The 17,249-nt window shown below is 37.1% G+C and overlaps 1 protein-coding gene across 3 annotated transcripts in view; it reads right to left on the bottom strand.

The window, feature by feature from the left end:
- The window catches only part of LOC132103969 (exocyst complex component 6B-like), a 91,834-nt gene extending 75,271 nt beyond the window's left edge, over nucleotides 1-16,563 (bottom strand). For all 3 annotated transcript variants that reach the window (XR_009423494.1, XM_059509095.1, XM_059509105.1), the window contains exon 1: nucleotides 16,405-16,563. Coding sequence is in view for 2 of the 3 variants with exons in the window: in XM_059509095.1 (XP_059365078.1) it covers nucleotides 16,405-16,493 (89 nt within the window). In the remaining variant the exon portion in view is untranslated. The remainder of the gene's footprint in view (nucleotides 1-16,404) is intronic.
- Nucleotides 16,564-17,249: the final 686 nt, after the last annotated feature.

The raw sequence follows: 17,249 nt of genomic DNA, 5'->3' as shown, positions 1-17,249 counted from the left end.
CACCATACAGACTTTATTAAAGAATTTGGTGATTTTACATCCGAGTTAGTTCTGGCTGCAGATAATGTTTTAATAGTTGGTGATTTTAATATCCATGTTGATAATGAAAAAGATGCATTGGGATCAGCATTTATAGACATTCTGAACTCTATTGGGGTAAGACAACACGTTTCAGGACCTACTCATTGTCGAAATCATAGTCTAGATTTAATACTGTCACATGGAATTGATGTTGATAGTGTTGAAATTATGCAGCCAAGTGATGATATCTCAGATCATTATTTAGTTTTGTGCAAACTTCATATAGCCAAAATTGTAAATTCTCCTTTTTGTTACAAGTATGGAAGAACCATCACTTCTACCACAAAAGACTGCTTTTTAAGTTATCTTCCTGATGTATCCAAATTCCTTAGCATATCCAAAACCTCAGAAAAACTTGATGATGTAACAAACTATGGACTCTCTCTTTTCTAGCACTTTAAATACAGTTGCTCCTCTACACTTAAGGAAGGTCAAGGAAAACAGTTTGACACCATGGTATAATGAGCATACTCGCACCCTAAAGAGAGCAGCTCGAAAAATGGAGCACAGCTAGAGGAAAACAAAACTAGAGGTATTTCGTATTGCTTGGCAGGAAAGTAACCTATCCTACAGAAAAGCATTAAAAACTGCTAGATCCGATTACTTTTCTTCTCTTTTAGAAGAAAACAAACATAACCCCAGGTATTTATTCAATACAGTGGCTAAATTAACGAAAAATAAAGCCTCAACAAGTGTTGACATTTCCCAACACCACAGCAGTAATGACTTTATGAACTACTTTACTTCTAAAATCGATACTATTAGAGATAAAATTGCAACCATTCAGCTGTCAGCTACAGTATCGCATCAGACAGTGCACTATAGACCCCCTGAGGAACAGTTCCACTCATTCTCTACTATAGGAGAGGAAGAATTGTATAAATCATCTAAACCAACAACATGTATGTTAGACCCTATACCATCTAAGCTCCTAAAAGAGGTGCTTCCAGAAGTCATAGATCCTCTTCTGACTATTATTAATTCCTCATTGTCATTAGGATATGTCTCCAAAACCTTCAAACTGGCTGTTATAAAGCCTCTCATCAAAAAACCACAACTTGACCCCAAAGAACTAGTTAATTATATACCAATCTCGAATCTCCCTTTTTTTGTCCAAGATACTAGAAAAGGTGGTATCCTCACAATTATATTCCTTCTTAAAGAAAAATGGTATATGTGAGGATTTCCAGTCAGGATTTAGACTGTATCATAGTACTGAGACTGCTCTCCTTAGAGTTACAAATGATCTGCTCTTTTCATCTGATTGTGCGTGTATTTCTCTATTAGTTTTATTGGATCTTAATGCTGCGTTTGACACAATTGACCACAACATTCTTTTGCATTGACTTGAACACTTTGTTGGCATAAATGGAAGTGCATTAGCATGGTTTAAATCGTACTTATATGACCGCCATTAGTTCGTAGCAGTGAATGAAGATGTATCATATCGATCACAAGTGCAGTATGGAGTACCTCAAGGCTCAGTACTAGGGCCGGTACTCTTCACGCTTTATATGTTACCCTTGGGAGATATCATCAGGAAACATGGTGTTAGCTTTCACTGTTATGCTGATGATACTCAGCTCTATATTTCTTCACGGCCCGGTGAAACACACCAATTTGAAAAAACTAATGGAATGCATAGTCGATATAAAAAAACTGGATGACGAGTAATTTCTTACTACTTAATTCTGAAAAAACAGAGGTGTTAATTATAGGACCTAAAAACTCTGCTTGTAATAACCTAGAACACTGTCTAAGACTTGATGGTTGCTCTGTCAATTCTTTGTCATCAGTTAGGAACCTAGGTGTGCTATTTGATCGCAATCTTTCCTTAGAAAGCCACGTTTCTAGCATTTGTAAAACTGCATTTTTCCATTTCAAAAATATATCTAAATTACGGCCTATGCTCTCAATGTCAAATGCAGAAATGTTAATCCATGCATTTATGACCTCAAGGTTAGATTATTGTAATGCTTTATTGGGTGCAATTACAGCTAGTCCAAAATGCAGCAGCAAGAGTTCTTACTAGAACCAGGAAGTATGACCATAATTGCCCGGTCCTGTCAACACTGCACTGGCTCCCTATCAAACATCGTAATGACTTTAAATTATTGCTTATTACTTATAAAGCCCTGAATGGTTTAGCACCTCGGTATTTGAATGAGCTCCTTTTACATTATAATCCTCTACATTCGCTACGTTCTCAAAACTCAGGCAATTTGATAATACCTAGAATATCAAAATCAACTGCGGGCGGCAGATCCTTTTCCTATTTGGAGACTAAACTCTGGAATAACCTACCTAACATTGTTCGGGAGGCAGACACACTCTTGCAGTTTAAATCTAGATTAAAGACCCATCTCTTTAACCTGGCTTACACATAACATACTAATATGCTTTTAATATCCAAATCCATTAAAGGATTTTTAGGCTGCATTAATTAGGTAAACCGGAACCGGGAACACTTCACATAACACCCTATGTGCTTGCTACATCATTAGAAGAATGGCATCTACGCTAATATTTGTCTGTTTCTCTCTTATTCCAAGGTCACCGTAGCCACCAGATCCAGTCTGTATCCAGATCATAGTGTCACTGCAGTCCCCCGGATGCAGTACGTATCCAGACCAGATGGTGGATCAGCACCTAGCAAGGACCTCTACTGCCCTGAAAGACAGCGGAGACCAGGACGACTAGAGCCTCAGATACAGATCCCCTGTAAAGACCTAGTCTCAGAGGACCACCAGGACAAGACCACAGGAAAACAGATGATTCTTCTGCACAATCTGACTTTGCTGCAGCCTGGAATTGAACTACTGGTTTCGTCTGGTCAGAGGAGAACTGGCCCCCCAACTGAGCCTGGTTTCTCCCAAGGTTTTTTCTCCATTCTGCCATCGATGGAGTTTCGATTCCTTGCCGCTGTCACCTCTGGCTTGCTTAGTTGGGGTCACTTCATCTACAGCGATATCGTTGACCTAATTGCAAATAAATGCACAGACACTATTTAACTGAACAGAGATGACATCACTGAATTCAATGATGAACTGCCTTTATCACTTTGCATTATTGACACACTGTTTTCCTAATGAATGTTGTTCAGTTGCTTTGACGCAATCTATTTTGTTTAAAGCGCTATATAAATAAAGGTGACTTGACTAAACTTAGAAGCCCCACAAACACACATCAGCACGTCATACTGACAAAAGCATTGCACTTTTCTGTCTATGATGTAATAGCACACCCGATCTGTACTTTTATCTCTTCAAACTTACTGTACCAGGTACAGTGGGGCTCGAAAGTTTGGGCACCCCTTGCAGAATCTTTGAAAATGTGAGAAAAAGTAAGAGAGATGTTTCCTTCTGGAGCATCTGTGGATGTTTGAACCTTTTTTAATAATGGTGTTTGAGTGCCTCAATTGTCCTCGGTGTGAAAATATGTATCTCAAAATCATAGTCACTGCTGGAAAGGGTTCAAATATGCAAAGATGCTGGAAAACTGAAGAATCTGCAGGACCTTAAAGATTTTTCTTAAGAACAGTTCTCAGTTTATCTGTTCAAAACAAACAAGGGACTCATGCACAACCATCACAAAACAGAAAGACAGTCGTGGATCATCCAGGTAACAGCACACAGTATTAAGAACCAAGGGCTCCCAAACTTTTGAATGGGGTTATTTTAAGAATTTCAGCAATTTTTTTGTCTTGTGGACTAAATGTAAACATATTTTATGTACAATATCTTACTCAGGACAGTACTAAATAAAAAATAACATGCATTTAGTATAATCTCTTTTTTTTCACATTTTCTGCAAGGAGTGCCCCACTGTAGTTCAACAGAGGTAAATATTTACAAATAAACTACTGCCTACTCTTCGCTGTATGAATTAAATATAAATTAAAGCTAATACAGATGGCTGCACCTGAAGTCGAAGAGTAGTGATCTTTTCACCAAAAAAAGCCCCATCACAATAACATTGTGCTTTTACTTACAATTACTAAAGGAATTAATAACTAACTAATTGTAGTAATCTTATTAGGATAAATAAACCTGAAATAACTGTTACAATAGTTTTTGATATGGTACCAAATCAGGTACTGAACCGTGGAATTTTACTGGTATCGGTACCAGTCACTGAAACTTTGGTACTGTGACTACATTAACCACAATAGAAATTATAATCCAAAAAGGGCAAAAAATGCAGATAATAAAAAAATATAGCCATATACTATAAATAGGAACAAATGCTGAATTGATTTTGAAATCATATCAATTTGGCAGAACATTCTGTGAGCTAAGCCCCCTGACTACATCTGCAACAACTTATCAATAGAATTGATAGTCATTGGTAAAACTATAGGTATAAAGGAAGTCAATGTGCAGTTATTGTGTAAATTGTGGATATACTGCAGCACAATATTGCTTTTTACAATATATTTGCTTTAGAGATAAGCTGCATTTCATGAGGTTTCTGCATGCTGAGGCATCACAGGCAGTGAAAGCAAACACTGTCCTGAACAAAGTTTGGCCCCCAGGTTCTGCTTTATTGACCCTGGATTAGATCCTTCTCTGATGGCGAGGGCTGAACTCCATCTGGAGGTTCTGAGGTAACGTTAGAAGCTCTAAGAGAGGAAATAATCTTACGCAGTACGCTGGCTAAACACTGAAATCTGATCACGGTCTAATACAGGGAAAAGTTCATAACTCTCAGCACACAGTCTCATCTCTGAGTACTCAAATAACCTTTATAAATATATAATCAAGTTAATCAACAAAGCACCTAATAATAAAATTCCGGCATGACCATTTCTATTATACTAACACTGTTGAGTTGTTCAAATAGGAGGGCAATGATCGTGTTCACGTGATTATTAGCTGTAAGAAAACAGCAAGGCACAAAATCCTCAACTTCTTTTCTGAATCACTAGAATCAGCACAAAACAAGTTGATGGTGCTACTCAGCCAAGACAAATGCTATTGCAGTGTGATCATAGCAAATGGTAATTTTGTTGAGTTGTCACCAAGATAATAAGATTGATTGATCTCGAACTGTCACCAAGATAGCTGGTTCTGGCTGACAGATGAGGTTCTGTGCATTGGCAAAAATGACTTTCGACAGTAAGAGCATCAGTAAGAATGTGTTCAATCAGTAATGATCTGCATAACATTAGAATTCTGCATAAGAGAATGCTTTCATAAATATCTACTGACCCCAAAATTGTGACTGGTAGTGTATGAAACTATATTGCTAAATACTCTTTGGTTCTAGCAACAGCACAGATAAGACAGAACACAGACACATTGGAAACATACTAAAACAGAGGCATGTACCAGGAACGGCATGGCACAGAAAAACCTGAGGTCTTGTGGGAGGTGGCAGGGTCAGAGTAAAAAAAAAAAAAAAAGAAGACCGAGGTAGCAGAAGTCACCCTAAAAACTGTAAATTCCTCTGAGGGCCTAAATGCAGAAATAGTGAGGGCAGAGACAGGCCATGGTGTAACAGCTGGAGAGTAAGAAACAAATAAACCTTCATACTAAAACAGACTGATACATGTAGCAGTGCAATGCCAGAAGTAAAGAACTGAGCAACACAGAATGTTGCCCAACTTCTAATTCAAACAATACAGATTTTCCAAGTACTTCTTGCAGCAGAGCACAAAATTTCAATCTTAAAAAAAAAAATTAGAGCTCAGTACTATTTAAAGGGTTCTTGAACTGAGAAATCAAAAATCCCTTGATGTTTTGACACATAAGAGGTCATTGTACGTTAAGCCCGATATTGTAATTTATTCCCGATATTCCCCTCCCGAGAGTTGGAAAAAAAAATCTGCAAAGATTCTCCTTATGCCTGTGCTGCAACCAGATTTCATAACAGGTTAGGATTTCAATGGAGATGCACCGATTGCAATTTTCTTGGCCGATTCCAATTTTAAATTTTTTTAGTTAGTGTGATCTGCCGATACCGATTTTTGTCGATTCTGATTTTTTTTTTCTAACTGTTATAATTAACAGCATATACAAACAAAAATCTATTTTTATTCAAAGCAAAGTTTTCAGGTTAAGTAAATTTTTAATTCAGGTAAAAAATACTACAGATATTCAAGCAATGAAATGTTAATTTGTATTATATTTAATTTCTGTAGTCTTCATTGTAAAAATTAAATACAAATTAATGCTTACCCTTAAAGTTATAAAACATATTCTGTCATGAGCAGAAAGTGGTTTTCATTGTCTTTTGTTCTAACAGCAGAAGCGATATTGTACTGCGGTCCTTTTAAAGGTCCCCTGAAGCGCCTTGAAACAAGTAGCGTTATTCTATGTGGTGACGAAATTTCAACTGAAACAGGAAGAGAGGGCGGGACATAGAGCACCATTTTGATTATGTCTGTAGGGATGGGATGGTATGAAAATTTTATATCACGATTATAGTGACTAAAATTATCACGATTATCAATATTATCACGGTTTTGTTGAAACGAGATGAAAGTGTTCAAAAATAGTTGATGCTCACACTGAAACATTTCAGCAAGTTTTATATTTAATAATCAACAAACAACTAATAAAACAAGCAACTCTATGCACTTAATTTAAAGAAAGATTAAATTCTGTGGCATTTCCTTCCTTACAATGAAAAGTGTAGAAGCATAGAAAAGTCACTGACTTTCGCCATTCCTTCTCGAAAAAAAACATTGTGCGCTGCGCTTGCGTCAGACTGTTGCTGGCTGGACATGATTTAATAGCGAGTTATTAAAACCGCGATAATCAAACACTGTTTTAATGATAATTCATTTTTAAACGATATTACTAACCTTCAGCACATTTTAGCACGGTTATCGATAAAACCGGTTATCGTCCCATCCCTAGTCTGCTCGCGCCAGAGAAGTTGAGCACTGTAAAGCCATATTTGACAGGCAGTCTAATAGATTACCCCCAGCCACAGTCTAATAGATTACCACATGAAACCAGATCTCATTTGCACCAATAGAAAGCATATTTACACTGTCTGAATCGTTCCCTATCATCTACACGGTGCACTACAAGACATTCACTGTACAGGAAATACTACAGTGAACGATATGATATCAGCCAGAGCTTCAGTGACTATAGTAGGGGTGGCGAATGTCGGTCCTGAAGAGCCGCAGCCCTGCATAATTTTGCTTCAACCCTTTCAAAAATTTGTTGAGCCGTTTTGCCAGAAGAGATGAACGGCAAGCTTTAAATACTTATATCTTCCAAATGCGAAATTTGTCACTGTTTTTGTGAACATTGCCTTATAGATAACCTTAAGACTTTCATATTGATGCTAACACCCAAAAACTTTAATTTTGATTTCATGGGGACTTTAAGAGTATAATCACGGACACAATATGCTGTTACACAACACACATTCTCTCTCTCAACTATTTTAATGTTCCAAAACTGACTGTGTTTAACTGGATACTTGCCAAGACGGGAATTGACATAATTGTGTATGTATTTGAACATTTTAGTACAGTTTGCCACTCATTTTGGTATTTGTGGTTCAACTTTTTTTCAACAGTTCAACTTTTTCACGGTTCGGTTTGTTTCACGGTTTTAGAGTCACGGTTTCGGTACAGTTCGGTATGTGCTATGTTTTCTAATAAAAAAAGACGAATATTCCATCCAACTACAAGCAACAGCACAAATAAATACAATAGAGTAAAGATACAAACAATAAACCGGAAAATTCAGGGTTTTTTTGGCAGGTCTAGCATAAGTTTTTAGGTACAGAAATTGAATAGAGTAATCAAATGTAAAACAGCATTGCATATTGGAGTGTATAAATTAAAGATTATTATTTATTAAAGTTAAAAGCTTTTTAAATCAAGAGCGGTGAGTGAGTGAGTGAGTCTTTGTTGTTGCTCATATCCCAGAATACGGGATTCGCGTTGAACAAAAGTGAATGATTTGTCCAGGGTTGTGTTTTTTTTTTTTTTTTTTTTGTCGTTTTGTTTTTCTCATCGCTGTTGTTGTAATGTCTGGGAAGCCAGAATGCGCATCTATTAACAGAAACATATATTAGCTGAACCCTGTTTGTTTTAGGCCTACATGTTATTTATAGCAAACCATATTACAGATGCTTTGTCAGATTTAAGTTGAACCACGGTCCCAGCGCGTGCCGAACCGTGTGTGGTGAACCGAACGGTTCGTTTTTTTTTTTTTTCAGCGAACCATTCCACCCCTACAATCCACCACACCTAAAGTATTTAAACAAAGCGTGCCCATAAGGGAACAGGAGATAAAATAGCCGATTACTTCTAAATTCTGATGTTTTTTAACAGTATACAAAATAATTAAAAAGGCAGTTCATGACCGCTTTAAACCAATACAAAGGCACATTTCAAGTAACAAGAATGAAAGATCACAAAGATTTAAATTAAAGGTGCACCAAGAAACTTGTGTTTAAAAATGTGGCAAATATATATATGTATAAAATGTTTTACACTTAAATGAAATAAAGTCCCCAGTCATATCAACTGCATGGAAAGGGATGTATTATCGGGACCTCTTCATGTGCTCACATGACAAGTTAATATTAGCAGCAGTCACAGATATGCCTTTGAATAAGATATTTCTAAGGGAAAAAAAACTTTCACCATAATGCTCCATCCATGCCAACAGGAGCGGCAGGATGGACCAAGCAAAACAAACAAAATATTACTTGGTGCAAGTAAAGTCAAATCAACTAAAAGAACAAGAGGCGTTTTCTTTAAAAGCAATTAAGGAAGCAATTAAGAGCTAAGCAAAGTCCTAATCTAGTAAACCACCAAGTCCACTGTGGAGAGAAAAGGAAAAAATAATTTTGAACACTTCCCTGGTAATACCAAACAGACAAGTTAAAGCAGCCAATAGCCCGCTGAAGATCCTTCAACCAAAATCATCTCAGCATTTTACAGCGGGGCCTGTAAGTAATCTTGTGTGAGCTTTTGCAGTGACTCAGCTGGGTTTAGACCTGGTTGCACCTTTGTGGTAAATTGGTCTCTGCTTCTCTGCTGAGGTTTGTGGCTGCAAAAAACATTACACACATGAAACCATAACCCAAAACTCTGCTCTGTTTAGCTGTACCTGATTGTTGCTGCGGTCACTAAAACTGAACTGAATAAAGCAATACATTTAGAATTCTATTAAGAAATGTGTCTTCCTAGGCTGCTTACTGATCAGGGGCCAATTGCAAAAAATGTCTAAAGCTGAGAAAACTGTTATAATAAAAAGAATACCGGGGGGGGGACATAACCAAAACTATGTATTGTTAAAAAGGGTTTTTATAACTAAAGGGGTTTCTTGCAACTAGCTGCAGACTCCTGTTCCAGTCTTGGCACCCTGAATCCATGATCCATAAGTGATTTCCGTCATCATCAAGGGTATTGTTTGCAGGTTAAATGTGTGTGTGATTGCAGCTCTGTTGTAAAGGTCATAAGTTGCTGGTCTGAAGATTCCCCACTGTGTCAGCAGGTAAATGGAATGAAATGAAGATAAAAGATAATTGATTGGTGACTTGTGGAATGAATTCCCATTCCCAACTGTGCTCATCGTGTGTGCGCTCTATGATGCTTCCAGACAGATTAAAATTATAACTTTAGTTGCCACATCACTATTAATATTACTTACATCTAGGGTTCTGAGTTTTTTCTAAAACTCAAGCCAGAATATAATGCAGACATAGACCTAAAATAGCCTAAACAACCTAATAATGTATAAAATATGAAAATGTAGCTCATCACATTGTTTTATAACCAAACATTTTACAGAATATTTTTTTCAATTTTTTTAATGCAAGCCATGGAAGTCCTATGAAACTTTGATATAGTTCTCCGCCTCTGTTCTTTAAATAAGCAGTCCTTGAGAAATGTTCCTACAAAGTAATTAGCTGTGAAGTGTTTGTTCGAAATTCCTCAGGTGGATGCAGGAAAGAGTGCAAAATATTTACAACATTCTTCTTGCCATAATTGGAACGAAGAACCGTGTTTCCAAAGCTTCAGTCCTCTCTTCCTTTTTGAAGTGGTTAATCACCCTACAGGGGTCAAGACAACAACTGCCCACACAAAGTCCAGGTAATCAAGGACACTGAAGATAGACAGAACTTTAAAACATAAACAAGAGAAATTGGATGAGAGAGAGAGTTTGTCACAGCTGAGAAGGTATATGCAGAACAAACAGTCAAGTGTCCAGCATGCAAGCCACTGTGGTCCAACATGTGACAAGAAACTGATCCCTGGTTCTCCGAGATGCACACATACACACACTGAATAAACTCACGGCTGAGAGTCAAGAAAGACTACATTTTATTCTTTCAGATGTTCTTACATTTGAGATCTAAGGGCCACATACTCATTGCAGTTTAATATGGTTGTCACTCCTCTTCTAAGTGCTTAATGTTATATACAGGTCCTTCTCAAAAAATTTGCATATTGTGATAAAGTTCATTATTTTCCATAATGTAATGATAAAAATTAAACTTTATTTTAGATTCATTGCACACCAACTGAAATATTTCAGGTCTTTTATTGTTTTAATACTGATGATTTTGGCATACAGCTCATGAAAACCCAAAATTCCTATCTCAAAAAATTAGCATATCATGAAAAGGTTCTCTAAACAAGCTATTAACCTAATCATCTGAATCAACTAATTAACTCTAAACACCTGCAAAAGATTCCTGAGGCTTTTAAAAACTCCCAGCCTGGTTCATTACTTAAGACCGCAATCATGGGTAAGACTGCTGACCAGAAGGCCATCATTGACACCCTCAAGCAAGAGGGTAAGACACAGAAAGAAATTTCTGAACAAACAGGCTGTTCCCAGAGTGCTGTATCAAGGCACCTCAGTGGGAAGTCTGTGGGAAGGAAAAAGTGTGGCAAAAAACGCTGCACAACGAGAAGAGGTGACCGGACCCTGAGGAAGACTGTGGAGAAGGACCGATTCCAGACCTTGGGGGACCTGCGGAAGCAGTGGACTGAGTCTGGAATAGAAACATCCAGAGCCACCGTGCACAGGCGTGAGCAGGAAATGGTCTACAGGTGCCGCATTCCCCAGGTCAAGCCACTTTTGAACCAGAAACAGCGGCAGAAGCGCCTGACCTGGGCTACAGAGAAGCAGCACTGGACTTTTAAACAAATTTTGCATGTCATTCGGAAATCAAGGTGCCAGAGTCTGGAGGAAGACTGGGGAGAAGGAAATGCCAAAATACCTAAAGTCCAGTGTCAAGTACCCACAGTCAGTGATGGTCTGGGGTGCCATGTCAGCTGCTGGTGTTGGTCCACTGTGTTTTATCAAGGGCAGGGTCAATGCAGCTAGTTATCAGGAGATTTTGGAGCACTTCATGCTTCCATCTGCTGAAAAGCTTTATGGAGATGAAGATTTCGTTTTTCAGCACGACCTGGCACCTGCTCACAGTGCCAAAACCACTGGTAAATGGTTTACTGACCATGGTATTACTGTGCTCAATTGGCCTGCCAACTCTCCTGACCTGAACCCCATAGAGAATCTGTGGGATATTGTGAAGAGAAAGTTGAGAGACGCAAGACCCAACACTCTGGATGAGCTTAAGGCCGCTATCGAAGCATCCTGGGCCTCCATAACACCTCAGCAGTGTCACAGGATGATTGCCTCCATGCCACGCCACATTGAAGCAGTCATTTCTGTAAAAGGATTCCCGACCAAGTATTGAGTGCATAACTGAACATAATTATTTGAAGGTTAACTTTTTTGTATTAAAAACACTTTTCTTTTATTGGTCAGATGAAATATGCTAATTATTTGAGACAGGCATTTTGGGTTTCCATGAGCTGTATGCCAAAATCATCATTATTAAAACAATAAAAGACCTGAAATATTTCAGTTGGTGTGCAATGAATCTAAAAATATATGAAAGGTTAATTTTTATCATTACATTATGGAAAATAATGAACTTTATAACAATATGCTAATTTTTTAGAAGGACCTGTACTTCTGAGAACAGAGTCACATTACTGAAATATGAACATTCAGTAACAACTATACACAAACGTGTACAAAAAGGATAAATCAGACACTGCACAGCAACAGATTGGATTAAAAAAACTAAAGTTGCTAAAAATTAGCTACATAGTAACTAAATTGGTTGTCCATTTCACCAGGTATATAAACAAACATACTTGGGGCAGTAGTAGTTTTTATGATTTCACTCAAAATTCTGATAATATGAAGACATATATAAAAGGCCAGGCTCTGTAACTGCAGAAGATTTATCTTTATAACTAAATAGTTGTTCACTTTTAACCAGGCAGACTGAAATGGGTTTAAGTATGCAGGACTCTCCCTAAACTTCTGTGCCATCTTAAAGTAGAGGTATAATCAACCGATCATTTCTTCTGTATTCTGATAACAGTTAAACAGGTTACTGAAAAAATAAAAAAATAATGCAGGTTGGGACTTGGTTCTATCCATCAGTTGTTGACTGGATGAAGGCAGATCTGAATGTGAGCTAGCAGTCGATTGAAAGGGGTGGGTTTAGCATACGTCAGCAGCAACAAGTCTGACATTTCACCAGAACATCAAATTACGACATTTTGATTAAAATTTATGATAAAAAAAAAATGCATGAATAAAACAGTTCACAATTTGATTAAAAATGCGCCTTTAGAAAACGGATATGGTGAATTTCCATTTCATGATACATTTTAATACTTCCAGATACCTTGGAAAGAATGAGTGGACCAGGGAATGGCAGACTTCTTTCTTCTGCTTGCATTATGCTACACGTCTTAACCATAGGAATGTAAATCACAAGTCCTGACGTGTGTGAACATTATGAAACAGCCACTCACTTCTTCTACAGAGTGATAAAAATGACTACAGAATGCATAAAGCAATTTCTAATACTAGCCATAACCAGTCCATTTATATGAGATGAACAAAATAATCAAATAATTATAGACAGAGTTGAGCGGGAGTTGAGGCAGCACAGTCTGGAGAAACTGACTCACAAAGGCAGACCAGCCCAGGCTTTCTCAGAGTTCTCTCTCTCTCTCTCTCTCTCTCTCTCATACACACACACACATATACACACACACAATTCAGACCTAAAGTCCCAAAAGTCTTGTTAGATGTGTCTTCACATGAGGCCAAATATAGTTCTCAAACATTTAAGAGTCTCCTTTAAATACTGTTATTTAAAAAATGGCAACAACAAAAAGTTCAAACAGACATCTCAATTAAGGCGATAAGAAAAAAGACAGGGGAAAGCCAACCACTTAAAAAAACTAAATGCTGATATCAATGAGCTTGTTTTCAGTTTATTGAGCCTTGTCTGGCAATGTGTTGTACTAGTGTTGTCAAAAGACCCGGTACTTCGGTACCAAGTCGGTATTAAAAAAATGTAAATGTGACGGTACCAGGTTTCTTTAAGTACCGGTCGTACCGAGGTCCCGTTCAAATCCGGTTCAGCGCTATGATTTGAAAATGAAACTTATATTTTAATATGGACAGTCATAGAATTTGTCAAAGTTAGCATACATTAATCAAATCTCCATATGGACCAGTATCTGTAAATGTTAAGCCGCAAATGTTGCTTGAAATATGAACCGTGTTATGCGCGTCTCTGTGTGAATTAATGAATGGCAGAGACGTGCGAGTTCTCTCTCCATCAAGCGATCTTTTCAGTTTATCACATATGTAAAAGAGAGAGAGAGCGAGAGTCTTACCACGCTGAATCGACACGCTATATGTAAACTATTCTTTATTGTCTTTTCCTGTAATGGAGTTCATTTAGAATTATTCATATTCATTTTTGAACAAGCAGAAGACATACCGGTTTCTCCGGTAGTGGGCGGAGCTAATGCGCAAATGGCAATTTCATTGGCTGGCGCTGATTTAGTACCGTCCCTGTTTTGATTTCAGCAAATCAGTTTGACCGAACGCAGACAACGTGATTAATATTCATGAACCCAGCAGCTCATCAATTCATAGTGCATTGGATATACATTAGTATGATAGTAGAATTAGTAGTAGTATTATCTTTTAATAATAATTAATATGATCTATTACAATTTTTTTACAGAAACCCTCAATGACCAAAAATATCTTAAGCATCACCACCAGTCTTAAGTTCAGTTAAAATGACAAATATGCATTCATTAGGCCTAAGTTAATTTTTACATAAAGGCATTGTGCTAGAAATATTACTATTATTTAGTAAAATGTATGTGATACTGCTACTACTGTTGAAAAAAATTATAAAACTATATTTTTTAATGAAATAAATCACAATATTTCTTACATGTTTTAATTTTAAGAGAAATCCCCTTTATTTACCAGAAATAAAATGTGTTTAAATTTCATAAATTAAAAGACAAATTAAATTTGGGTGAAACTTGTTTACTGTTTTTCATAATTATATAACTTGTAGAAAAACTTTAAACACAATTGTAAATAAGTATAAATAATGGCATTGGTTTTATTTTTAGTGCTAAAAAGTTTTTTTTTTTAATTAGCATATTTTTGTGTTTTGCTTTGGTACCGAAATTGGTACCGAGAACCGTGGATTTTCACTGGTATTGGTACCGAATACTGAAATTTTGGTACCGTGACAACACTATGTTGTACCATCCATTACAAGTCATCTAAAAGCACATCACAATGTGAGAGGCCCTCCACTGTCCTTGTATTAGTACTTCAAAGAAAACACAGAGAGAACACACAGGCAATTAGCTAACAAAAGTGATGTACCTTTGCTTTACTACACAACCTGAACTTACAGAATGATACATGGGAAGTCTCTGCATTACTTGAGGTCCTTCTAATGTGCAGCAATGGTAACAGTGCAGGAGAGATATATGTGCTGTATATGTCAAGTAAAAAAAAAAAAAAGACCTGGGGTAGTTTGAAATGATACATGGGTCATTATGTACATGCTTAACTCATTCTTTATTTATTTATGCTTGTAATTTTTTAGCATAAAGTTCTCTTCAATTATTTAGTCCACTTAAATGCCTCCCCTCTCTTACAAGTGACTACAATCTTGCATTCAGATCTGCCCGCCATCCAACTGATGACCAATGGATAGAACCTTTTTTGGGGGGGGGGGGGGTTTGCTGGGTTGTGTATTTCAAATATGAAAGAAAACATCTTTTGAAACTTTCATTGACTAAACATGCACACATTACCAAGGCTAGGAAGCCAGGCTGTGCTTGCAATGTCAGCTCATTCTGTCAATGAAAGTCCCATTAGAGGGTGTGAGAATATGAAGCCGTTATCAATGCGCCCCACACACCCTGCTAGCACCAAAATTAGCATCACACAGTTTCACTTTCCGAACAACATGTAAAACAAACTAGTCACCAAGAACTGGATTAAATTAGTGATTGTAGTAGTATCCAAACAACAGAGCTGAGATACAGGTCAACTATGTGGAAAGGGCACATTATGCTTTCTAAGTTCTGTGTACTTGCTCAAGATATTGGGAATCTTATGATTGTTAAGCAGCTAATCGTCACAGGTCAAATTCCCTGCAAATCTTCACTGTAAACAGCTTTAGTTGAGTCATGATGTCCTGACACAGATGTTGCTATCATATGGGAAGGTGACTTTAAAAATAACTGAATGACAATAAATAATAAACACGGGCAATGAAAGATAAACTAAAGCTGAACCAACTAACCCCCTTAAAAAAAACAACTGGCTTGTTGTTTTCCTCTCATAACATCCTTTTTAGAATGTCAACCATTTATGACAGACTTTCTGACATTTAACTGAAATCTGTGGTTTGCAAATGTAGCTCAATGTGGTTAAAAAGTTAAAATGTTAATTTGGTGACAGCTGAATTTGGTTTTCATTAAATAATAAATACATAAATAAAATAAATTTTTCTCCCATCACGATCATGTCCAATAAGAAACGAATGTGTCATCGAGCTCTGACGCAGAAATACATTTTAGGAAAAAGCAAAATCCCAAATGTTTTGAGAAGTTAAAAGCCTGGGTTACTTCCTTAAATACAATGGACAGCAACAAAAGAGCACAGTAGTGATCACGTTTCTTTTGGTTTGTTTTCAAATAAAGAGCGTTTTTCATAATCCCAAAACATCCGCCCGCTCTCCGGGAGCAGTGCAGGGGGACAAGTGAGAGGAATACTAACTAAAACTTTCTCTAAACCGCCACCGAGCACCTACATTACCAGAACGACAACTTGAATGGAAGATTTCCTGGCAAGTCTCTTAAGTGAGAAGTTGAGGGAACAAGAAACAGCTTCTCCGGGAACCTTTGAACCAAAATGTCACGTCACAGCCCGAGCCCGGTAGCTTCTGGTACGGTTAATGAAGACTTACCGGAGTGTTGGCCCGATGCAGTTAGTGTCTGTGCTCTCAATCTCACGCAAGATTCGCTCGTGCTCTGCTGCTGTCTCGGCGCTCGCCATCTTCCATAACCACGCGACGCGCTCTTGAGAACCATAGACTGAGAGTGACTGAGCGAGAGAGAGAGAGAGAGAGAGAGAGAGAAAGAGAGAGAGAGAGAGAGATACTGGAGCTTTTACTTCCGGTATTACTGTTGAACGATTTCTTGATTAATTACGGCTAAATAAGTTTTAGAGTGAACAACACAACATTGTATTTAACTGTAATACTTTAATGAATAAAATTGTAGGAGGAGTTTTATTTAAAATTACCTTTTAATTATACAATTTGAACATTTTATACTAGCAAAGTATAAAATGACAAAAAAAGTAAGGCGATTGAATGTAGAAAAAAATGCGTTTATATTAATGATTGAATATGTTATACTACATGAGAATATTTATGTTAATTATTACAACCTCATAAAAATCAACTCAAAACACAAATCTTATATTGCAAGACAGCGACATCTTGTGCTTCATGTACCAAACACATTGTGTTAGAGCAGATGGTATTGCAGGTGGGCCGCCAAATAATAATATTGTTCATATATGTAAAAATGTCTAAGTCATAACATAATAACATCATTTCACATATATAATTAAATAAGAAAAAAAATATTAAACTGTAACTATGCTTCTACTATTCAAGCTCGCTTATTGGTTTAAGAATAAACCGCCAATTTATCTTAGATATTTTTGCTGCATACAGAACAACAGCAGTTGTGCAAACTGCCAAGCGGTGCCAGCCCGAGTTATTTTCTGTTAATTGCTACTTCA

The sequence above is a fragment of the Carassius carassius genome, chromosome 2 (assembly GCF_963082965.1).
Source record: "Carassius carassius chromosome 2, fCarCar2.1, whole genome shotgun sequence".
NCBI classification, from domain to species: Eukaryota; Metazoa; Chordata; class Actinopteri; order Cypriniformes; family Cyprinidae; genus Carassius; species Carassius carassius.
The sequence above is the reverse complement of the archived record's forward strand: the minus strand, read 5'-3'. Positions and strand labels throughout refer to the sequence as shown.